Source organism: Ambystoma mexicanum, chromosome 5q (assembly GCF_040938575.1).
Source record: "Ambystoma mexicanum isolate Mex_15411 chromosome 5q, UKY_AmexF1_1, whole genome shotgun sequence".
In the NCBI taxonomy this organism is placed as follows: Eukaryota; Metazoa; Chordata; class Amphibia; order Caudata; family Ambystomatidae; genus Ambystoma; species Ambystoma mexicanum.
The window spans coordinates 69,910,098-69,935,062 of NC_090933.1; the positions used below are offsets into that span (position 1 = coordinate 69,910,098).

General features: G+C 49.0%; 1 protein-coding gene across 1 annotated transcript in view; it reads left to right on the forward strand.

The window, feature by feature from the left end:
- Positions 1-24,965, forward strand: part of CHMP5 (charged multivesicular body protein 5) — a 295,753-nt gene that overhangs the window by 218,543 nt on the left and 52,245 nt on the right. The window contains exon 5 of the mRNA XM_069620542.1: positions 2,685-2,756. Coding sequence (XP_069476643.1) covers positions 2,685-2,756 — 72 coding nt within the window. The remainder of the gene's footprint in view (positions 1-2,684; positions 2,757-24,965) is intronic.

Consider the following 24,965-nt stretch of genomic DNA (forward strand, 5'->3'; position numbering starts at 1 on the left):
GATCAACCCGCTGAGCGCCATCCCCAGGGCGACTATCGGATAGCGGCCTCACCTCCCTGGCCCCATGGGGAGGGGCTCCCCCTATGAAAGCCTGGGATTCGTCACACTTAGCTTAAAAGAAACCTTCATCACAATAAATTCCATTGTCTTATTACTAAAACACACTGTTATGTCTGATGAGAACAAGATTTTTCCATTTTTATTCTCTTTTGCAATCGCTTCATTAAATTAATAACAAACACAACAAATAATATAAATGCACATTTCCGTTTTTATTCTCTAGTCATCCCTTCCCATCCTTTAAAGTTGATGCAATAACCGTAGTACAGATCCATTGGTGAATCTTAGTGTCTGGGCCATTTCCAAAATAATTCCAAAAGCACACAAGTCTGCAATATGTCGACACTGTAAGCCACATAAAGTGGGGTCGAATTTAAGGAAGGCGAAGATTGGAATCCAGCTCCTGGCCCTTAAGGGATATGTCCCATATACAAAATCTTAGATCATCATCTGTATATTATCTAATTGTTTTGTGAAGTTCCTGCTCTGCCACTGCCCATTTCCTTAGATCTACATACCAACCCTGAATCTTCATAATGTTGGATGATTTCCATTGCATTGCTGTTCGTCTCTTTGCCAAAACAAGTTCCGGGTTTATGAATGTCATTAGCTTCCCTCATTTTCTGCGAGGAACCAAGAATGTCATTAGCTTCCCTCATTTTCTGTGAGGAACCAATCCAACTAAACAGTTTTATAGATGGCACTGTGGTGGTTCAGAACCTCATACCCCTCTCCCACCCTTCCTCCACGACACCCAGCAAACAGATTCCCCCCCCCCCAGGCCCCTACTCTTGTGTGCTTGTGAAATTTCATACAAATCGGGGGAAAGGGGTTCACCCCCCCCCCAGCACTGCTATCCTTCCCTGCCGACCCCCTTCCTTGCCCCTAGCATTTCCTGCAACCCCCACAACAGACACACTTACACGGACACCCAAACACGCAAACACACTCACCCGTTCCCCAGCCCCCTCTTTTCCCGGCCACAAACATTCCTCCACCCCCACACACAGACATACGTACGTGTGCACACACACACAAACACACATCCTCCCACCCCAAAAAAACAGTTACCTGCGATGCAGGCGAATTCCGTCTTCCATCAGCGCTGGCCTGTCCGCACTTGTGTGCGTCCAGGAGCATGACAGTTCGATATAGGAAGACCGCTCGGAGACAGCCCCAGAAGTAGCAGAGCGTCTGGGAGGGGTATGGGAAGCTGGGGAACTTGGGTGGAACTCCAGAGGAGCAGAAATATGGTTGAGTGGAGCAGTCATTGATTGGCAGGGTTTTCTTTGAAGATTAGAGTCTTCGGGTCCTTTCTGAAGTGTCGAAAGGGGCTGACTTATTTGCATTGGTGACCTGTTCCAGAAACCGGGTGCATAGCAGAAATGCTTTTTTTCCCCCTATGTGTTTCCATTTTTCAGCTCTTTGTTTCCAGCCAGCAATGTTTTGGCTTTTGTTGATGTGCTGGCTTACAGAGGTGGTGGCTGTCTCTGCCAGCTAGAGTGATGTTTTGTTTGGGACTGCTTTGTGAGCATTGCAAGCAGTCTTGAATATGTGTGCTTGAAGAGGTAGCTAGAGCAGCTCTTTGAGGATATGGAAGGTGTAGTCGGATTTTACTACTTTTGTGATGACACGTGTTGAAAGGCTTTCAGATGGCCCAAAGTGGCTTCTGGGACTCCTGCAAGTAGGACGTTGCCACCACAGGGTTTGAAATTGACAGGGCTGAGAGCTATTTAGCTCCTGGTTATAACATGCAAGGGCCCTTCTGGCTTGACAGAAATACCTACCAAGAGCTACTTTTTACTCCCTATGCCTACTAGTGCCCTACAAACGTATGTACATTGTATCAACTTTACGTTTGGGACTGTTTAAATTAGCATTTTGACACATCTAGAAAGCCTTCAAAGCATAATGGGTCATATATAATGGCCAAACTGTTCCCATGTGAGAGTTGCATTTATTTTGGGGAATCAGTGGGCCTCCTTACGAGTATGCCAGTCCGGTAACAGTGCCGGTAAGCTACCGGCACCATTGTTACCGGACCGGCATACTCCGAGTTCTGAGCGGGTTCCTTTCAACCGGGCGGAACGGCACCTGCTTGCAGACCTCGACAGTAGTGCCGGCACCGTTATGAATGGTGCCGGCGCTACCGTCCTCCCCATTCCCAGTCCTATGAGACGCGAATGGGAATGGGGAGTAATTTTTCACTGCGCCTGGCAATGAGGAATTACTGCGACCGCCGGGGCTGTAATGCCCCGGTAATTCCCCATTGCCAGGCGCCGGGGGGAAAAAACCACCCTAGCGGCAGCCGTGACGTTTTTACCGGCACAGCTACCGCCAGGGTCGTAATGAGGCCCCATGTGTTTTTACTTTAAACACTAGTTGAGGGTATTGAAAGGCAGAGCATTGGACAATAGTGTGTTGTGTGTATACTGCCAGCCGTCCCAAAGTATAGAAATACACTATTCATCAGAAGTTGCCTTACATATGTAACAAACCAATCAATGAAGAGAGGGCTGCCCGGGATACATTTTGGCAAAACTTAATTTTGTCTCATTCAAATAAGCACAACAGTCTATCATTATGTGCTACCTTGAGCTCTGATGTTTCTTTGTATGTTTTAGGTCGATGCTATGAAACTGGGGGCAAAGGAAATGAAGAAGGCTTATAAGCAAGTGAAAATTGATCAAATTGAGGTGAGTCTTTGCTTTGTGCCTTTTGCAAGGTAAAGTTTGAGTCTCAAGATTATATGTAGAGCCCCATGTCAGAAGCTTGCCAGTAAGGATACAGAAAGAGTTTTTAAAGCATCTTTATTTTACACATATGTATTTGTATTATTTGTATTTATTAAGTCTATATAGCGCTTTACTCTAAAACGCTGCATGTGCAGGAAAATAATACTGTAACAAAATACCTGCCTGGATTAGAGAATGCTATGGTTGGCAAAAGGGGGTGGGAAGTTTGGGGCTGCCACAAGCAAAGTGATGCTGATCCTACCAGGCCACGCCCGGCAGGCAGGAGTTTGTCACAGTGTGAACATAGGTACTCTGCCCCTTTGAGGAAATCGAGGAGCAGTAGTCCTGTGGAGCCAGCAGCGCATGTACACTTTGCACCCCTTGTGTGGTTGCTGAAACCACGCAACAAAAGATTGAGACCTCACTTAAGTATCCCAGAGACAGTTGCCCAGACCCGATCCCCGTAACACAAAAAGCACGGGAGAGTTTGGAACTCCAATATGGTGGATGAGTTCCTCAAGCTGCTGTCCAGCTGGCACTGGAGACGCACCAAGGCTTGTAAAAATGTTTTCCTGTATCAACCCAGAAGAAGTTCCCCCTTTCACACAGAGAGGCAGCGTTTGGGTTTGTCTGGCAAAATGATGACCACCCAGGGAAAGGGACAATGTCAGAATCTGGAGTAGAGCTCACCTGAGGCTTCTTCTGTGGGGTCTTGCTTAAAGTTAATCCTTGTAACGGCGATACTCTCCCGACGCCACCTTGCCTGGTGGGCAGTTACCCAGTCCAGGTGTCCTCTGGAGCAGAAAACCAAGAAACAGCGAAAAACCTTGCAAAGAATAGAAGGGAGGCAAAAACCCTGTGATGATGATGATTGTGGTTCGCCAGTAGAGAAAACCAGGCGAGTCAGCAAACAGGAGAGTCTGATGTTGGAGGGTTGAATCTTGCTTTGATTATCCAAAATAATCCTGGGATGAAATAACAGGGAAAATAGTCCAAGGAGAGGCAGAATAACAGAGGTAAGTGTTGCTAGGAGGAGGCAGAGCGTAGTAAAAGGAGTGATCCAGACAAGGAGGCAGAGCAAAGAAACGGGTAGAATGATACCAGAAGAAGGAAATCGCAAGAAAATTAAGTAGCGCTGAGCAAGGCAATATATTTACCTAGGATTGAGATGCGAGTCCCTGCGTTTGCGAGGGATGTATATCTCATGAAAAACAGAAACTGAAGCCGGTGCTCGGAGGCTGCTGTGAAGACTAGAGTGCACTGTGCATTTACACACACATGAGGACGCCACGTTGGAGGAAAAAATGGCACTGGTTAATCGTGGCGACAATCTCCAGGAAGACCACAAGTACCAGGGGCGGTAACACATGACAGCAACCCAATCCCAAGTCCTGCACCAGGGCTGTAAGATATCCCTAGATGTGGAGCCAGCAGCCAAACTCCATTCTAACTACCACACCTAGTCCCATTACACCAGAGGGAGGCTGAAAGGCAAAGCCAGTTTGTATAACAATCCAAAGGCCCAGACTGTAACTAATGGAGCCAGGACGAAGAGCTCATTTGGTTCTAGCTACAGAGGGGAACTAAAAAGCTGGATGAGAAGTTGGAGATGGGAGCTTGGAGCAGAGCCCCTGGAGCGGAGTGTCCTCCAAATTCCAGCATACAACATTTTGGGAAAGGAGAATACGCACTTCTGCATCTTGCAGTGCAGATTCAGGTGATGTCACTGGGGAGAAGGGGGTAGGGAGTGGTCAGAGAAGCAATTATTCTGCATGCATTTACAAAGGTGAGTCCATGGGAAAGCACTTTGAGTGAGGATGCAAATGTGTATCCTGTAGCCCTCCACAGACCAGCAGCAGGACATTTTCTCCTTAACAGACTTGGGGCCCCTCTGTGTCCGCCCTGTTCTCCATCCTAAGGATAGGATTGCATGTGGCAGTGAGCATGCCTTTAGAAGTTAAATAAGAAGTCTTAATGACATTGATGCAGAAAAGGCATTTTAACACTTTAATCAGGGCATCCTAGGAGGGGGGTGTGGTGGGGCAGGGGATTGGCGGGGGGAAATAAACGCATAACTTTCTAACCAAGAGCGTAATGGAAAAGGGGTGTCCCTTGTAACCTCTAATTATTCAAGTTATGCACGTAACAACAATTGACCAAAATAATCATGCTTAATATAAAAGCGCATTGGCATTATTGGGAAGAAGGAGCCTTAAGCCTGTCACTTTGGCAATGATGCCAAGACTTAAATCAAAGTAAATCCGAAGTGCTAACTGTAACAGTGATACCAGCAGTTGTGAAGAGTATCTTGATATAACGCATCTAAAATTATGAAAAGGCATCTCAATTATTATTGGGGAAATTGCAACTAAAAATCATGGTACTCTTTGCAATGCAAACTACCCCAAGCTGATAAGGGACCTAGGTAGGTAACCTCAAAAAAAGTATTCTCTATATATATCTTGTGTATTGGGAGTATAGCAACTATCAAAAGTGGTGGGCCTGTCTTGCCCTGCCAGTTAAGGGCCCTCCCAGTTCTTGTGTGTATGTTAGCAAGCTCTGAAGTGAAGCACACATAATTTCTTTAATCTGGAATTATAAAAAACAAAAATATGAGTTTCTCCCACATCCAAGGGGAGTTTGGAGATGACCAAACGTAACAAGTTATTAACATGTAGCGCAAATCAAGACATTAGGCAAAGGATGCAACCATGCTTGGACAAATATTTGGAGTGGAAGTACAGCAAGGTATTGGTCAACCAACTTCAGGGAACAATGTGTTACATGAGCAACATCGACAGCAGGATATCTGTATAAACACCATCTCCACTACCCGAAGATATGGGGCGAAACTCCACTAAGCCGGTCATCTTGCAAATTCTGTTCACTAAAGCCACCTCAAACTACCATTTATACTATCTGTCTTGGATAGGGTATTTGAGAGGTGGATATTATGCCGATTGATGTAGTGCAGGCCATCAACAGATGACTAAAATAGCAATGATGTAGTATGTGACTAATTTGGACTATTCATCCCTTTTTGCCAGAGGAGAGCCACTCCCTTGGAGGTTAAGCAGGTGAGTCTGTAAAGCAGGACCCTCCCTTGGGGTATGGGAAAGTGGGCTCTCACTGGGGGTGACTCCCCTCTTAGGGACAAGGACTCCCATTTGTTTAAGGAACTCCCTATCCAGAGTACATTGTCTGCCTACATGGGAATCAGAAATGGTGTTTTTACTTCTTATTTTGGACTCTCCCAATAGTGACATTTCTTTATCTCTTTGGCTTCCGGTAATGCTGAATCAAGCCTGAACTCCACAGTCAAGGAAAAACGACACACCCCCTTTGTTTGTGATGACGTATATAAAAAGATGAGCAACCTTGAATGGAGGAGAGATAATCCCATGCAGATGAGAGCCTCTGATGAAAGATGTCCTGGAGGGGCGGAACCACGCTAAGCAGCAGAGCCAGCGGTAGCGTGGAAAGCAAGCTCATCACCAGCAAGACGCCGGAAGGCTGGCGTCCTGAGCGGCGCCAAAGTAACGAAAGAGATGGAGACGTGAAAGAGATGGGCTCGCCTGGTGGCGTGACGCCACAGGGGCCATGGTGGACCTGGGGCCCGTTAACTGATGCTGAGACCAGACCGCAGTGCAGAGGTCGGATCCAAGAAGTGCAGCAACTGCTGAGCCGGGCAGAGTAAGGAAAGTGTTAAGGAGAATTCTCAGAAATGTGCTAATTCCCTCCACCTTGGAGACCTCCAGCAATTTTGCTGGATTTTGAGGACTTGATTTTTTTTTTTAACCTGGAGACAGTGACACCCTTTTCCCCACTCTCTCATGTATTTTAATGTGATTTCTGAGCTTTGTTTCTTTTGGTTGTGGAGTCTGACATACTCCATAGGCATCATCTTTTACATTGTCACACAGCACCTTCAGTGCAGTGGCACAGGGAAGTCTGTTAGATTTCCCCAAGGTTTAAATACCTTCTCTGGGATAAACTACTGTTTCCCAGAGCAGTAAAGTGAAATTGACTTTACTTACATTTGTAACTTTCTAGACCCAACACACACTATCTTACAATAGGGTGCTGGAAGGGTTACCTAGTATCCCCTTTTTCTAGCTTCTCATGTAACATTTTTATGTTACCCTTTCCTCACTGAATGGCTGGTGGCAGTGGTTTCGATGAACTACCGTGGTGTGCATTTCCCGCAGTCTGTGTTCGCAGCTGCACTAAAGCACCCAAGGGTGCCATTTTTGTCAAAATGACCCCCGGTCTTCTTTTTTTGCTATTTCTTTGTGGAAAGTTCTGTCTTGAGATTTACTCTGCGCGCCAAAAAAGTTTGGTCCCAGTGTTCGCTTTGCCTTTGGCGGGATTCACGAGTGAAGCCCGCCTCTGGCTCCAGGGTGTCTGGGGTAGGCAGGAAGTGACGGAGGTACCCAAAACCCCCTGTGCTTAGTCTTCTAGGAGACCCAAATGCAATCTGTAGTGATTTGCCGGCTGACTGTCCGGCAAGGACAGCTACCCTGCTGGGTGACAGACAGCTAGGCTAGAATGAATGGGAGAGAACTGAATAAAAGGCAAGGCTTTTGGCTTGGAAGGCAAAGTTGACCACTGGACGAAGGAACTGAAGAAGAACTTTAAGAGGATTACCTGCTGCAACTCCTGGACCGTTGGTTTGCCCGGTGAAGCCCTGCTGCTGTGCTGAAAATCCAAATAAATATCGACGTAGAAGCCCCTGCAAGGACGACTTCTCCCCTTGAGTTGGTGGGACCAATCAACTCTAAAGTAAGCCACCTGGACATCCTTCTCGGAGATGGTCGAATTTCCACAGAGTTGCTGCTGGAAACCATATAGCCAGGGATAGGACCACCAGATTGTGTGATGCTTTTAAGCTGGCCTAGAGCTTCAGGAAGATCCTCTGGAGCAGGAAGCAGGACTGACCGAGCCTGAGCCCCTCAACAGAGTGTGGTTCCCCAGAAGAAGGGAAAGTCCATCTCGACAGCCAGGAACCACGGTGTTGCTATATGCGGTAGACGCGAGGAGCTGAAACAGTGAAGGAGTCCCCAGAAGTCCTCCCTCTTGTCCCCACGACTGAGGCCCAGGAACAGTGAGATCTGCAGAGCTGTACAGGAACAGAAGTAATCTGCTGCACTTTTTCTTCAATACAAAGGTACTGTAAAGTTTGAGAGAACTTGCCTCTTGCTGTAGAGTTGCTTGCATCTTCTACCACTCACAAGTCTAATGGCTTGTGGCCCTACATTTGATTCTTCTTTTCTTCAAAGACTTCTAAAACATTGTGCAAAGACTTTTCTACTTAACTACCAGAAGTGCTTCATCCTATATAAGACTTTTTCCCATTGAATTTGGCCTAGCCTGTTATACTGAATGACTCTGCTGTGGGTATCCAAAAGTATTTGCCTGCTTAAGAATATTTGTGGTCTCTTGGTGTTCTAATAACCTTTTCCTTTTACCAATTTATAACAGTATTCTAAATGCAAACAGTAAGATATTAATGTCCCTCTCACCCTAGCTATTGAAGTGACCTGAGGGGGTAGGTTGTGTCTGTGGGCCATCCCAAAAGGGTCTTTACTGATTTAGAAACTAAGAGTGTACAGTATTGAAGTGTTTTTGTGTGTTAATATTATATTGCCCCCTTCTGAAGAAGGCTTATTCTAAATGACTGATAAATAAATAATTGTTTATTCAAGAAACCTTGAGTGTAAGTGTTTATTGAAACTTGTCACTGTGAATCTCTGTGTAACTCCCCTACAGCTCACATTGACCCCTCTTGAGATGAGCCTGGCTGCTCAACATGCTACCAAAACTGTGTAGTACAAGCTTATACCAAAGGTAGGGTTTCCTATACCTGTAGTCAGAGTTGTTTGTAGTGTTCACAGATGGTACTGCATACAAACTTTGCCTAACAGAAAGCAACCACTCCTGAAGAGAACGCCATTGCAAGGGGCGAACCATGGTATCAGAAACTGGTAAAGTTATAAGGGTTATGGGAACCAAGAAAACCCGAACAGGCGGACACCGTACCGAGGCCCTGTGAAAGCAAGCCTATTGGAGGGCCAGAGGGCTTTGGGGAGCCCTGAAAAACCGAGAGCCATTAATCTTGAGGCTTGAGAAGCCAGACGCGTTACGGGAGCCAAAAAACCCTGAACCAGCATACGCCTCACTGAGGGCCCATTAAAGTAAACCTAGCGGAGGGCCAAAGTGCTTTGGAGAGCCCATGGGAATCAAGAGACATTACTATTCGAGGCTGGTAAAGCCACAAGGATTACGAGAACCAGAAAAACCTGAACGGCAGACGCCCTCCCGAGGCTCAGATTTAGTAAACCCGTCAGAGAGCCAGAGGACTGGGGAGTCCTGGAAACGCGAAATGTAGGGAACAGAACTGGGAGGAAAGGGAACGTGAAGGGTTCCATTGCTTGGGACACTCAAGCACCAAGTGAGAAATGATGGAATTGTGTTAAGAAAACCTTGTCTTCCTATGAAAAGGGAACCGTATGGAATACGTGTAAAGACTTAAAATTTGGTATACAGAACCTACAGAGAGGCTGAGGACTGAACCGCGAGAAACTGATGAACTTATTAAAACAATCTTGTTTGGAGAAGGGATCCAAGTAACAAAGCCAGGCAAAGCCAACTGCAGAGGTTATTGCTCTGGTCTCGTTTTCTTAAATCATCTTTTCCTAAGTGGTAGGCCAGTTAGCTAATGGGATTTAGACTAAGGGCTATTTCTTTTGGGACTTTGACTAGCACCCTTACTTTTAGTTTATTAGGCATGGAACTCCCCTCATAGCGGTAGGGTTTGATGGGCATTTTCTTTTTATTTGACTTAAGATCCTTAAACATGGCACAACATATTCCGACTCCTTGTGGTTCGCCACAAGTAGCAAAACAGGTTTTATGTGCTGTACACTTTTAGGAGCAAAAGTGCAAACTAAGGTTTTATACGTCTCTGCCAATACGGCCAGAGCAAGAGTAGAAATGAGTGGAGGGGACATTCACAAGGCTCAACTCGAGTCTCTGGTTGGGTCATCACGCTGGGTAACGTTCAACAATTGTTGTAGCACAAATGTCCACAATACAAAGTCACTCGCAGTTGGTTGGCGAGGATAGCGCTGAGGATTGTCAGTTATTTCTTCCTCTTGAGTGGATTTTCAGGCCATGATCATTATAGCCCTCTTCTCCCCACCTTCCCCTTCTAGTTGCAGTGTGGCCCTCAATCTTAATCCCTTCACCGATCGATGGCCCCTCGCCATTCCCTACCTCTAAACACCCCTGAAACCAAATGGGACTCTAAGATGGTGGCTGACACTAGATAAACTTGTCGGCAGCTGGTACGCAAACCCAGGGACATTTCTGAGTCTCCAACCACCCCAGAGCCGATCAAAACCACTCTGCCTGCGGATCACTGTTGGGGAACACTGCAGGCTTACAGCTACGAGTTGGTAGAGAGGAGGAGAGTCTGACACCACTAGAGTGACTTTGGAAGCGCTCTGGCACTCTCTCAGCCTGCTGAGAGGTGAAATGGAGCGGTGGGCTGGCGGGATAGCCCGGGCCAGGCCCCCCATGCAGCCTCAGGAGAGCAGTGAAGCAGCAGTGAGAAGGCTGCAATAAGGCCTGGGTATGCGAAGCGAGAGGTAGAGCAGCCACACACACACCCCACCCAACCCCAACACCGGGCCGCAGCAGTGCAGAGGGGCCAAGCACTGCAGTAGGAGCAGGCTCACCCCACCCCTCCACCCCCCAACCACAGGGCTGCGGCAGGGCATAGAGGCGCTCCCAGCTGACAAAGCAGGCATCTCAAGGCAGCAGAACCACAGGCGGTGAGGAGGGGGTCCCAGAGCTGAGCTACATTCAACAGAACACCCCGTGGAGAAACTGGGCTTGAAAGATGGGCCTCCTCTGCCAGTGGAACTGTGCGTACATAATGTGGGGAAAGGCCCTGGATAAAGTGCTCGCATCTACATCTGCCTACAGGCTCCAGAAGAGAATACCCAACGGGAGCCCAGCAGCACGCTAAAGCGGGGAAGGCTGCTCACCAGAGCCATGGAGAGGAAAAGGTGGAGGTGGCTCTCTGTGTGGTGCAGCAGACTCACCTGAAGATAGGGAACACACAGCTGGGTGCCTACTGGAGGAAGACGCAAGGAGAGAGGGGTCCAGGCGCTGCAGGGAGGAGTGGGAGCCGATCAAGCAGATCAAAGACACCACCCTCTGTTCCTGCAGCCAGGACGGATGAGCTTTGCAAGGGAACATTAGGGGTGCCAAACCTGCTTCTTGGAGCGACATCAGTGCCTATAGTGGCCTTCTGCCGTCAGTCAATTGGCTCCCGGTCATGAGGGACACTTTGGCTGCTGTGACGAAACTGGTTGGGAGCGAGCCGAACTTGAAAGGGGGGCACAAAGCTGTCCACCCCTGTGCAAGACAGGAAAGGCATGAAAAGGCCCAGAATTGATTAAACATACTACCATCCACAGGGGAGAGCCTGGAGTTGCAGTGGGAAAGAACAGAAGCCCCCGACTCACTAGGAGGGAGTGACAGAGCCCAGAACTCCTGGAACGTGTCTGCGGAGCCCCAAGCAGTTTGGATGGGTGGGGGAAGGCTGTGGGAGTGGAGTGAACTTAGCCAGGCAAGCATCAAGCTGTGGGGAGGCGATCCTGGTGGAGGGTCCGCCCCAGGGAGGTCCAAAAGCAGTGATGCTGAGAGGCTAAAGGTCGGTGAGGAGGCTGTGGCCACTAGAAGGCATCACCGGCGAGAGGGACCTGGTGGAACACGCCCTGGTTCTCCCTGCTCCCCCCCCCCCCCCCACCTCCCTCCAGGGCCAGTGGGGGAGCGCACAGTGAATAAACATCCAGGGAGGAAGAGCCAGCTGCAGCATGTGAAGGAGATCCCAAGGAACCCCCATAAAAGAGGAGCACCAGAGGCCTTGAGCCCAGGGGAGCAAGCCTGATGTCAAAAGCTAAAGCAAAGGCCTCAAAACAGGCATCAGCCTCTCGAGACGTTCTGGGCTCACTCCCCACCTTATGGGGCCTGGCCGAGGTGAGGGGACCCAACAAACCATACCAAGAAATGGTAGAACAAAGGAGACCCCCTGGCATAGGGGCCCTTCTTAGGGCAGGACCTCCACAGTGATATGAGATCCCTCCAGAGGTCGCTGACTAAAGCATTTCAAGTACAATTCCAACTAATGAGATCGCACCTCAACCCGGCCTTAACGGAAATAAGACAGGAGGTTGGCCATCTGGAGGGAAGGACGAACCTCCTAGAAAGGGAGCTACAGGAAGTGGACAAAGATATGAAAGTGTGTGGGGATGCCATAGAGTGGCTCAAAGTGGCTACACCAAACCTTGAGTTGCGGATGAAAGACATGGAGAATCGATCACAGAGGATCAACATAAGGATCAACATGCCTGAGATTGTCGTGGACAAGGACTTGAAGCAGGGGTCCTGAGTATCTTTGCGGACCTACTGGGCAACACAAGCTCAGAAGAAATTGAGCTCGACCGGATCCATAGAACTGGCAGAATGTCAAAGGGTTCCATCGACAGGCCGAGGGACATTTTACTGGCCTTTTCGCGCTATACGCAGAAGGAAGCGGTCCTCTGTGCAGCTAGGGCGAAGGAACCAGTGTTATACAAAGGCACCCCAATATCCCTATTTCACGACCTGGCAAGCAGCACACTGCTCAAGAGGAGGCCGATGGGTCCAGTGCTGAGGGAGCTGGCCCGTAGAGGAATCCGCTATAAATGGACTTTGCCCTTTGGACTGGTCTTTGAATCGGAGGTGGCCCAAAAGCGCATGCCATCTACCCAGGAAAGTGCCGACCTGCAACTCGATGCAAGCCAGGGTCCCCAGGAAGACGCCTTCCCGAGGCAGATGACCGATCAAAGCCTCGCCCCTTGGAATGGGTGACAGTGGGAGAACGACTCAGGCGAAGAGCTGTGCTGCGGGGCCCACAACCTAAGACTGGGTGGAGGCAGAGAGGGAAACGTGGAATGATGGATAGCAGCAAAAGATGAAGAACAAGCAAGTAGACCTACTTGAAACAGGTAATGGGCTACGATGGAATGAAACGATGAGGGGGGAAGAGGACAGGAAATGCACCAGAGGTTGGGGAATGGTTCTGGGGGTGTGGGTGGGTGCAATCAACGGATAAGAGGAAGGGGCAAGCCCAAGAGGCCACAGGGGGCAATGGAGGGGGAAGTGCAATCGCAGGGAGGAGCAGGGGGGAAAAAAGCAAGAATGGGAGAGATGGGGGGAGGGTGCAGCTGGACTATATCCATTCATGTGGTCTACACAAAATGTGAGAGGGCTCAACGCCCCTAACAAGAGATAAAAATTGGAGCGGTTCACTCGGAAATCCACCCCAGACACACTTGCAATTCAGGAGACCCATCTCCTGAGGAAAGTTCAGGCAAGGCTAAGATTGAGGGGCTTCTTCCGAATTTGGCACGCCTCAAGCTTGACAAACAAATGTGGCGTGGCGCTGACCATTATGAACAGGATGGACTTCAGGATAGAATCCTCCCGGGGGGGACCTAGGAGGCAGATATGTCATTGTGATGGGGGGAATATGCGGCGGTGACATACACACTAGCGTTGATCTACGCGCCTAATGCCGGGCAGGAGGCTTTTGCACAAGGCCACATGATTCTGATGGGTGATTTTAACCTGGCATGGTCCCGGGAACTAGACAGGAGCACGGGGGGAGCAGGTATGGGGAGGTGGTGGCCACTGCTTCATTACGGGACTGGTATGAGGCCCTGGCACTACGGGACGTCTGAAGGGGGATTCAGGGTAACAGGCAAGTCCTTAAAACATGTTTCCAACGTGCATGGGACACAATCCCACATAGATTATTTATGGGCATCGGTCCCCCTGCTTGGACCCGTATCTGGTATCGAGGTAGGCCCTCTTGGAGTCGTCGACCATGCGTTGGTCACAACGGACATCCGCCTTCACGGACATAGACCAGGGATTTGGGGCTGGAGGGTACCGGGGGAGCTCTTGCGGGACCCTGTCATAAGGGGGAACTGAAGGGTAAGATCTGGGATTTCTTTGCTTTAAATAAAGCTTCAGGCACTGGGGAGAAGATCTGCTGAGATGCGTTTAAAGCCACAATTAGGGGGTATTTTATTGCCTTAAAAGCGCAGAGGGATAGGGAATTGAGGGTACTCGAGACCCAGCTGGAGGCCAAGGTGGAAGCAAGTAGGAAGCAAACGATAGCGGGCCCCACCAGGAGATCAATAAGGGAATACCGGCAAGCGGTTGGCGAGCTGAATGTCCTTTAAACTAAGAAGGTAGAAAGGTCATTACTGTTTGTCCGCCAGTGCCTTTACGCAATAAGCTTCTAGCGCGGCTACTCTGGGAGCATCAGACAGAAATACCATTACTGCTATAAAAGATGACGAAGGTCTCCGTCACTCCCATACATAGAAGTTTTAGGAGTGTTCTGTTAACTATTATGAGGGCCTGTACTCTTCCCAGAATCAATCGACTCAGGTCTAGGAGGACTTCCGGGAGATCACTGTGGAAGAGGTTTGGATGGTCAGAACAGTTCCCCCCCACCCCCCTAGCACCTCTATAAAACTTGGCTGGCTTCACGGCTAATTACTACAAAAACATTTGCAAGATCCCTGGTTCCGCATCGTACCAATCTATTTAACTATTTCTGGGAGTCCGTCAAAATTTCGGCATCCATGGAGGAGGCAAAAATCATCCTTTTCCGAAATGGCCTTAATAAATGTGCCACACCAAAATCCTGGCTAATAGGCTAGAGGGACTCCCACTGACTCAGGATCCCAGATCATTCAGGGTTTGTACAAAGGCGGCAGACATTCAACATCAGACACCTGACGCACCTACTAGAGAAGGAGCATAATACCTCAACCCCTGCAGCCCTCCTATCCTCGGTGCCGAAAAGTCATTTGACCGCGGGAAGTGGACCTTTTTGTTTAAAGTAATGGAGAAGATAGGTTTGGGAGGGGATTTCCTACGAATGGTTCAGGCCAATTATATCTCACCAGCGGCATACCTCCTGGTTAATGGGTCCCTGTCCCGCAGTATCCAGCTCAGCAGGTGGACCAAACAGGGGTGCTCTCTTTCGGCCCTGTTATATGCAATATACCTGGACCCGTTGTTGCAATCCATGAGGGGGAGTCAGACGATGTGCATGGTATATACCATTTGGCGGAACCCAGCATAATGTAGCCGCTTTTGCGGAGGATATGCTCCTGTCACTCTCGAAACCGGGAGAATCCATAAGGGCATGTAGAGAGCTTGGGGCGGCCTCATGCCTTAAGATTAATATAACTGAATCGGAACTACTGAACCTTATTGTGAAAGGCAGGGAGGTGGTGGAGTTGAAGGCTTTGTCACCCTTTATATGAAGGCCAGGGGGATCAAGTATTTGGGAATTGGCATTACCCCAACACTCGCTGTTTGGTATGTGGCTAATTACCCACCTATGCTGCTAGCTATCAAAGCAGACCTCCAAAAGTGGAAGGCGCTAAGGATCTCCTGGATAGGCAGAATAGCAGCGGTGATGATGATGCTCCCTCGGCTGTTCTGCCTCTTTCAGGCGCTCCCGAATAGCTTCTTTGGCAAGCTGGGGAAAGCGACAGGTCATTTTATATGGGAGGGCAAGAGACCAAGGATTAGTCGTACTCTACTGATGTTCCCAAGAAGGGAACGAGGGATGGCGCTCCCGAACATTCAATTGTACTACGAGGCAACCCAACTGCAGATTATTCGGGAGTGGTTCTCGGGGGGTGGGGGGAGGGGGGAAATGGTGGGTGGCAATGGACCGGGCGGTGGTGAGGCACGAACTGGGGGAGGTCCTGTGACTGCCATGACAGCATAGGCTAAAACACATGTACCTGAAGGCTATCAGAAGGCTGGTGGCGGACACATGGGACAAACTGGCAAGGAAATATGGCATCACACCCTTCCTATCCCCATTCACTCCTATATTCCTTAACCCTAACTTCTCACCGGGGACAGAACCACGGTCGTTTACTCAATGGCGAGAGTGGGGGGGAGGCTACAAACTACGGGACATGCTCCAGAGTCCGACTATCAGACCCTTTATTGAATGTAAGCAATGCTTCGGGTGGGCTAAAACGAGCAGCTCAAGTATTTTCAGATGTCACTGGCTATAAGACCCAGATGTAAAGGCAGCTGCTATCATCCAATTTACCACGTTTAAAAAGTTCCTTCTAACACAAGATGGGTCAAAGGGTCTGATATCCAATCTATACCAAATCCTAGATGAGGCTACACTGCGGGCAGGTTGGCCATATATGGAACAGTGGGAAACGGTTGCAAGGGAAAGGACCAGTAACGACTGGGAGAGATTGTGGGTGCTGATCCCAAAGGTGGCCAAAGCAACCCAATTACAGGATTGTTGGTACAAGATGCTCTATAGGTGGCATTACATCTGGCATGTCTCCACAAGATTTATCTTGGGTCATCACGGGAGTGTTGGAGGGAGTGTGGGGGTGAGGGGGGCATGTGGTCCCACATTTGGTGGAGGTGCCCCACAATCGAGCACTTCTGGAGGGAGGTACAGGAAGCTCAGGCACAGGTCTTTGGGGAAAATGCGAGGGTACCACCAGAGGAGGTATTACTGGGGTTGGACGAAGGGACCGGGGAGGGAAAAGTGTAGAAAATGAAGGAAAGCATGGACCATGCTAACTTTAGCAGCAATGTTGCTCATGGCACTGCGATGGAAGAGAGCAGCCATTCCCTCACTCCAAGATTGGCTTCGCAAGGTTTGGGATTTCGTGGTGCTGGAGTGGGCAACATATTTTATGAACAGTAACTTGCCCCGCTTCGCCAGATATTGGGGGAGGTGCTGTCCTTCTTAAAGGAAGACTTCCGAGCCCAATGGTCGTATCTCTAAAGCATACACCCTGCATGGACTTCTCAATTCAGAAAGATTGCATACATGCACCGGTAGATCTAAAGCAACCACCAAGAGGATAGCTTGCCACAGGCATGTGACTGTTTTTTAGTTCTGTTGGGTGACTGCTTGTGCTATGGCCCTTGTGAGTACAGGCTACCAAACCCTTAGACACTTTAAGGTATTTGTAGTGACCAGCAGACACACTGGGATATAGATCCCTCTGTTGTTTTCAACCACTTAACAGTCTAGTGGAATGATAAAACAAAGTTTATTCACAATTAATACACCAACATTAAAACAGATAAACATATATATAGTGGCATAACTGATACGTTCAGTCTAAACGTCACAATGTGCAACGAAATTTGACAGAGATCAAGTGTAATTAGTAACTGTGATATTTATGTACTGTGTAGATTAACAGCACATTTCATTAGTCGACACATTTTGTGTTTCCAGCTTGGGGGTGACTCGTCAGTTTGAGTGTATAGTCAGTCCTCCGGGCTTTCTCAGGACACTTGTGTTCAAAGCGCTGTGATCTCTTGAGGGTGAAAGACTTCTTAACGGGGCCCTTCTAACCCGATATCCATGGGTTAAATCTGGATACCTTCTAGCGGTAATCCGAGATTCGCTCTCTAATTCCCCAAAGTAATTGGACAGACATCCAGACCTGTATGCTCTAAAAATACACAGTGCTTAAAGCGCTGTGATCTCTTGAGGGTGAAATACTTCTTAAAGTCTAGATAAAAACAGAAAATAAAATGGTGCTGGAACAAGACGTACATGTAAATGGAAGCTGGTCAAAAATAGAGCACAATATTGGGCTCTTATAGCTGTTACTCACTACCCACCTACAATTTCGTTGTTGTGCCTTGGGCTATTGTATGTAGGGCTGTCGCCTGTGCAGCTATTTTTCTTAATTGTTCTATGCTGGTTACTGCAGGGGGCGTGGGTGAGAGAGGACAGGATGTTCCCCATTAATAGCCAACCTACACACTTTTGATTTAGTTTCAGTACAAAATTAGAACAAATGTAAGGGAAATTCATAATACCTGTTGGCAAGGTTGTCCAAACAGCGTGATGAATAGCAGTGACTGTAGTGGTTTGACAGTTTTAGCCCATAACCGAATTGTACTATGGAAACTGGTTCCTCTACAATGGAGACAAATTAATTGTTAAGTCCGTATACGCATTTTGTATATTTGATAAAACATGTGGAAATGCTAGTAGGGGCTCTCTATAGTTAGATCGGTATCGACGTCAATGAATGACTCGTGCCAGAAAACAGGGTGTACTACGGTCTTTTATTGTGGCCTGCGAGACAAAGGGCTTTCTATCCTGTGATTGCCAAATGGATACAGTGGGAGTAACCCATTACAAGCCTTTCAATTGCCTGTGTTGTTGCGGCAGACATATCTGAACTGTTAGATGGACAGGCTTAATAAATTTTGCAAAAGTTACGGAATGGCTGCTAGGTAACGTGTACGCCACTGCATTTCTTTTTCCACTTTGTATTTATTAAACTTTCCAACATCAACAATAACACCCGTATACATCAAACGGGAATCAAAGAGCGTTTCCAACCAAGAAGACATTTAATACCCCACCCATCCTCCCAATACTCCCTCCCCCCCAAACAAAGAGCTACACAGGATTCAACAGAAAAAAAGCAAAAAGGTACACAAGAGTTGGAGCAAAGGCATAAAACCGGTTAAGGTTGTTCAACAACTCCGCTCTATCGGCAAGGTCCCAGAAAAACACAAAAATTCAGATGATACATTCAAATTTAAAAACAAATACCTACCCCACCCTCCCATCCTCGAGCCCCCATTCAGAGCCCTAAATCTTAGAGCGTCAAGGCTTCACAGACCGCGCTTAAAAGCACAATAGTCCAATCCTGTAGAAAAGAGGACATGTTATCATTGACAATAGCTGCAAGTTTCTCATATGTAAAAATTGCCAAGAGTTTATTAAACCATTCTGCTTTCGTTGGGGCCTGAGAATTTTTTCCACTTCTGGGCTAGGGCCATTCTCCCAGCCCTCAACATCGCTCCCACCACCCTGGAAAACGGCAATTCCTCGCACTCAGGCCTGGGGTACCCAAGAGAATCTCTATGGGATGTAGGGCAGGACATGTTCCCAGGATGTCCTTAATCCTGCTTAGCAACTCTGCCCAGTAGACCTGAATAACCGGACACTAACACCACACGTGGAACCAAGTTCCTCTGCCAGGACAAGTCCTAGGACACATAGGCGATACACTGGGGAACATTTTAGACAAGGAGACGGGAGGCCGGTGCCAGGAGTGAAGAATCTTAAAATTGTGCTCCATGGCTGCGGTATAGAGCTTCCCCCCAAATATTGACGATCATCAAGGGGAATGCCCATTCTCTCCTCCTATGCACTTTTAAACGCCTACCTACCCTCTAAATCAGCCGTAACCAGCACATTGTAGATCTTAGAAAGAGACCCCTTCCCAGACTTGGCTTCCACAAAGACTTTTTCAAAAGGAGTTAAAGGACGGGAGAGGGGAGCTACCCAATCTGCCTGGGTAAGGATTGCCCTTAAGCCGCAAATAATCAAAGATAGAAAGAGGCTTTTCCGGCAGTACTTCTGATAATTGGGCAAATTCAATGAATCCCAACTGGTTAAACAGTTGTGCCGCCCTCTCTATCCCCTGGTCTGACCAGAATTGCGTCCCTCGAAAACCTCTGGTCCCCAAATTGAGCGGAGGACCCCACAACTGGTGCACATCATCCTTTAGGATGGGGAAGTGCCTGCGTGGGTCCGCCCACGCACCCGATAATTAAGAAGGAGGACCCCACAAGGAAGACAGGGGGTAGGGCCATGATGAGAGTAGCTTATTGTCCCTATTTGGTCTCCATAGTGCCCAAAGAACCGATGGGATCGGATGGGACTTAGCAGCTGCGGGTAAAGAACGAGGAGGGGCCCAGAGCAAGTCCCTGACCTTATGAGGGTGGACCTGAACATCTTCAACGTACGTCCAATACGTCCTGAGATCATCCCTCAGATGCTCTAGCATCACCAGCAGCTGAGCTGCTTTGTAATACAACTTAAAGTCCGGAAGGCCGAACCCTCCGAACGTCTTCGGAAGGGTCGAAGTATCGAATTTTACTCTGGCTCTCTTGCCACCCCACACAAAATGAAGAAGACGCAATCGAAGAGATGCAAAGGAGGAGTCCGGAATGATACAGGGAAGAGAGGAGAAGAGATAAAGAAGCCTGGGAAGCACATTCATCTTCACAGAGACCATGCGCCCAAACCATGAGAGCGTGAGGGGAGACCATCTAACCAAATCGTCAAAAATCTTGGCTTGCAGGGGAAGACAATTTAATTAAAAAATCCTACCCAGATCCCTAGGTATATTAGTGTCCAGATAACTAATACTAACACTCTATCCGCATCCCGAACACCTTTGTTTTACCACTAATATCATGGTCCAGCTTACCCGTGGGCATAATACAGGATTTGGATACATTAATTTTAAGCCCGGAGAATGCTCCAAAACCGCGGGTCAGCTCTAACAATCGAGGAAGGGAATCGTTAATCTCAGACAAATACACTAGGCTATCATCTGCGAAGAGGGACAATTTAAATTCATAGTCCCCACACCGCACCCCAGACACCACCTCATCATTTCTAACCATGATGGCAAAGGGCTCCATGGCCAAAGCATACAGAAGGGGAGAAAGAGGGCACCCCTGCCGAGTTCTTCTAGAAAGTGAGAAACCCAGGTAAGTAAAACCATTAACTAGAACCCGCGCGGAGGGACCATTGTACAGGGCCGAAACCCATCCACAAAATTTGCCACCGATACCCATCTTGCAGAGCACTTTCCCCATATATAACCACTCAACGCGGTCAAAAGCTTTTTCAGAGTCCAGCATGAGGAGGTAAGCCTCTGACTCCCGCTTGGACACCTCATACATCAGGTCAACCGTTTTCCTAATATTGTCAGACCCCTGCCGTCCGGGGACAAAGCCCACCTGGTCTCCGTGAACCAAAGAAGGGGATACATTTAGACAGCCTGATCGCCAGGAGTTTGGCTAATATTTTAACATCAATATTTAGCAGTGAGATGGGCCGATAGGACTGACATAGCTAAGGGTCCTTCCCTTCCTTCGAAATGACCGAGCTGACATCATGGAGGGGCGGAAGACAACCAGTGTCCAAAGCAGAATTAATTATACACCTTTGCCAAGAACGGAGCCAACGTGGAGTGAAACGTTTTGAAGAACGGACATTCTTCAAAGATGTAATAGCATCAATCACCTCCTGGGGGGAGATGGGAAGCTCCAAGGAGGCCGAACTCTCTTGCGCGAAACAAGGGATTGGAAGAGAATCAAAAAAACGATCCACTTCGGATCCATCCCCGGTATATTTAGAGGCATAAAGTTTTTCGTAATACAGCTTAAACTGTTTCGCAATTTGACTATCCCATAGCAGTTTTTCACCCATCTTACCATAAATAAAATTAACTCGCCTACTGTTATGAAGTTCCCTTAGCCTCCATGCCAGAATCTTGTCCGCCTTTTCCCCTTTCTCCATATAGCGCTGCTTCAGAAGTTTTTTCTTTGTCTGACCAACAAGGAGGGTGGAGAATTTCGCCCTAAGATTTTGGAGTTTTTCACGCCTAACTGGATCCATCTGCGATCTCAACTTACCCCCCGGCTGGATAGCAATAATCTGCTCCCTCAACTTCCGCTCTTCCCTAGACCTGTCCTCCTTCCTAGCCCCCATTTCCATTAGCACACCTCTGATCGTGGTCTTGAACGCATCCCACACCCCTCTAATTTCCACCTCCCCAGTGTCATTTAAACAAAAAAAATTCAGTGATAGAGTCTAGAAGAGACTGACGTAGTTCCCTATCCATTAGGAGGGAGTCGTTACATATCCATTGTGACTTGCTCTGGGCCACCGGGGGAACCCCCAGATTGATTCGAACCAGGTCGTGGTCAGACCATGGCATGGTCTCTACATTAAAATCAGAAAGGTATTCACAGATCGAGGAGTCTACCAGCACATAGTCGGTCCTGGAAAAAATTGATGCACTGAGGAAAAATAAGTATAGAGAGGATCCAGATTGCCACCAGTGGGGTGAGCATCAACAAGGCCCAATTCCTCATTTAACAGGTGGAAAGAATCCACCAATTTCACTTGCGATCTAAGATCGGGACACGACTTGGAAGATTTCCTGTCTCTATCTGGGTTCAGAACCATATTAAAATCTCCCCCAAATATTATCGCTCCCTCCGCAAATTCCCTGATTTTCAGTCCCAGCCCCTGCCAGAAAACATATTGACCTTCGTTTGGGGCGTACACTCCCACAAAAGTGAACAAACGACCCTTCACCTCCCCCTTAACCATAACATAGCGCCCTTCCAGATCCACTCTATGGGCTATGGGAGAAAAGTGTGCATCCGGAGAGACCAAGAGCACAACCCCTCGCCTCTTTGCTCCATATGATGACCGAAACAGTTGCTGGACAGCTCTGGATCTGAAAGTATGCTCCCTCCCCCTAATCCAGTGGGACTCCTGCACAAAGAGAAAATGAAGTTTTAGCCTGACAAACTCTCTGAGCACCAATTACCTCTTTGTCGGAGAATTCAAGCCTCGTCCATTCAGGGACCCCACCAACAAAGGATGGACAAAATCACCCATTAGAACAGCCGGATGGCTCATGCGCCTCCTGCTGGGCCTTCATACGAGCCTTGCCCCAAGCCCATGGTACACACAAATAAGCCATAAAAAAGCATGTTGAACCCAACAATCATGGTAGCTCCAAAGCACCCTCCCCCCCAACCCAATACCACACCCCCTCCCCCCCAATCCCAACTTTTGAGCGCCTGAGAGGACTGCGACATCCAACTGCCGAGCCTTCAGACTACCATGGATCGCCTCCACCAGGGCGAGAAACTTCTCCAAACCCCACCATATTCTGAGCCCCCCCGTTACACGAAGAAGAGAAAAAGAAGAAAGGAAAAAAAAACAAAAAAACTTTGTTTAGGCAATCAAACATTCAATCAGAAAACTGAGTCCAAACTTCCAGCCTGGCTTGTCAGCCGTAAACTCATTCCAGGAGCGTATCCACAAACAAGACAATGAGGACTCTGCTCCCCATTCAAGTTGTCGGTTGTCCCGGAGATGGGGGCGTTGTCTTCCTGTACTTCCTGTGACCCCAGACATGCCGCTGCCCCAAAAACTGAGGAATCTTTATGACGACCTTTGTCAGGCCCTTCGCCCACCTTGATGGGCTCCTGGGGGGCTGGGGGGGTCACTCAGCAGCTCACTCGTCGCTCTCCGAATTTCAGCTTCTCATGTAAGAGCATACTTATCTCCATTGAGTTCAAAAGAGAGCGAGAACGGATGCCCCCACCTGTAACGCACTCCTTTAGCCTGCATCCAGTTCGTCAGTGGTCCAGAGTCTCCTGCGCGCCAGCATGAACGCCGAAAGGTCCTGGTAAATAGATACATTAACACCATTCCAGTCAATCGGACCCCTTTTACGAGCCAACTCTAGGATCTTGGTCTTCTCCACGAAGTAGTGAAACTTCACCAGGACGGAGCGGCGACCCACCCGTGCGGCCTCCCGCTCTGTGGGCTCTGTCGATGGTGGGGACGTTGGTATTCTCTCCCCCGAACAAAAAACGTATAATTTCCTTGACTTTTCTCACAATGTCCGCCTGCGTCTCCCCCTCCTGCTCCGGAATACCAAGGAATCTCAAATTAGAGCGTCGCTGCCGATTTTCCAAATCGTCCAGTTTGAGTGCAATCTTTTCCTCCCTCCTCTCCAGCTCTGCTAGACGCAGGTCAAACTGAGTCTCAAAGAGATCAGCTGAGGACTGGTTAGCCTCAAGGGCTTGGACGCGGTCTTCCACATCATCCACCTTCTTATCAAGGGAGTCCAGCCTCTTACCTATGTCCGCCCGAAAACTTCGGATCTCCTCAAGTAAGGCTGCCATGCTATGGCTCATATCTTGAGTCTCTTCCACCTCAGGCTGGTTAGCGTCGTGCATGATGAGGTCTTCCTCAGAATGCTGAGGTGACCGCCGAAACCTTTGCAGTGCCCATACTCCGTGCATCCAAAACCAGGTTCAGCAGCAAAGAACTGAGGGCCAAAGACCCAGACAGGTCACACTGTGAGGCGCAGCTTGAAAAACAGGCCCCCACCAGATTGCCACAGGATATATGAGAGCTCAGGCGAACCGCTCAAAGGAGGCTGGCTAGGGGATAAAAAGGCAAACACACACCTTCTCATCTCCCTACCAGGTTGCAAGATGCTGTCCAAAGAAGGCGCCAATGTACCACTCAGGACTAGGATGATACAAACAGGAGCCCGGAAGAGAGAGTATCCAACCAGACAGATCTATTCAGGGTCTTCTGGATAGGGGCACTCCGGCAAAGGGAAGCCGTTGGAGAGCAGGCAAGAGTGGAGAGAACGCTCCTCTAGAAGACGGGGTCCCAAGGAACACATAGACACTAAGAGTAACAGTCACCAGGAGGAATGTCAAGGGCCCGTCCTAACAATCAGGCGCCACACGGTTTCCCCAGAAAAGAACGCCGCCGGAGGCCCCACAATCGGCTGCCACCAGAGATATGGGGGAGGTGGGGCGACACCATACACGATGCCGGAGCAGTCCCCAAAGTCACACGGGACCTCCAGAGAGATCACCGCCGAGTCTCCGCGGGATGCAGGTCCTCCCGAAGCCATGTGCCCCGCCACCCCCGGGCCCCATCTGCTCAGGCGCTGGGACACGGAGGACAGACCGGAGCGCACACCTCCCGAACGCTCTACCGCGCACCAGCGACTCGGCGGGCCGGCGTCCGCACAAGGTCCTCCAGCTCCAGGTCCTTCAATTCCACACCGCCAGACAGTCCCCTCTAATTCGGAGACGCCGCTCACAAGGATTCTATGGGGCCGCTTGCCAGTGCACAGTACCGCCGGTCGGGGGGGGGTCAGCACATGCCGAGGGCCCGCCAAACAATCCCCGGACCCCCCCCCCCACACCGCCAGGCAGCCCCGAGCTGCGTGGTTCTCTCGTCGGGGACGCACACGAGGCACCAAGCGTCTCCCCCTCGAGCAGCAGCAAACTTCGTGTTCCCGGCACTTCAGGATACCGGGTTTTCGCTCCTCCAATTCCTCACGGTGCTGGACAACACCAGGTGGGGGGGCAAGACATGGCTCGAACCAGGCTGGGGGGGGGCCCAGAAACGAAAATAAAGCGCCCGGGGGA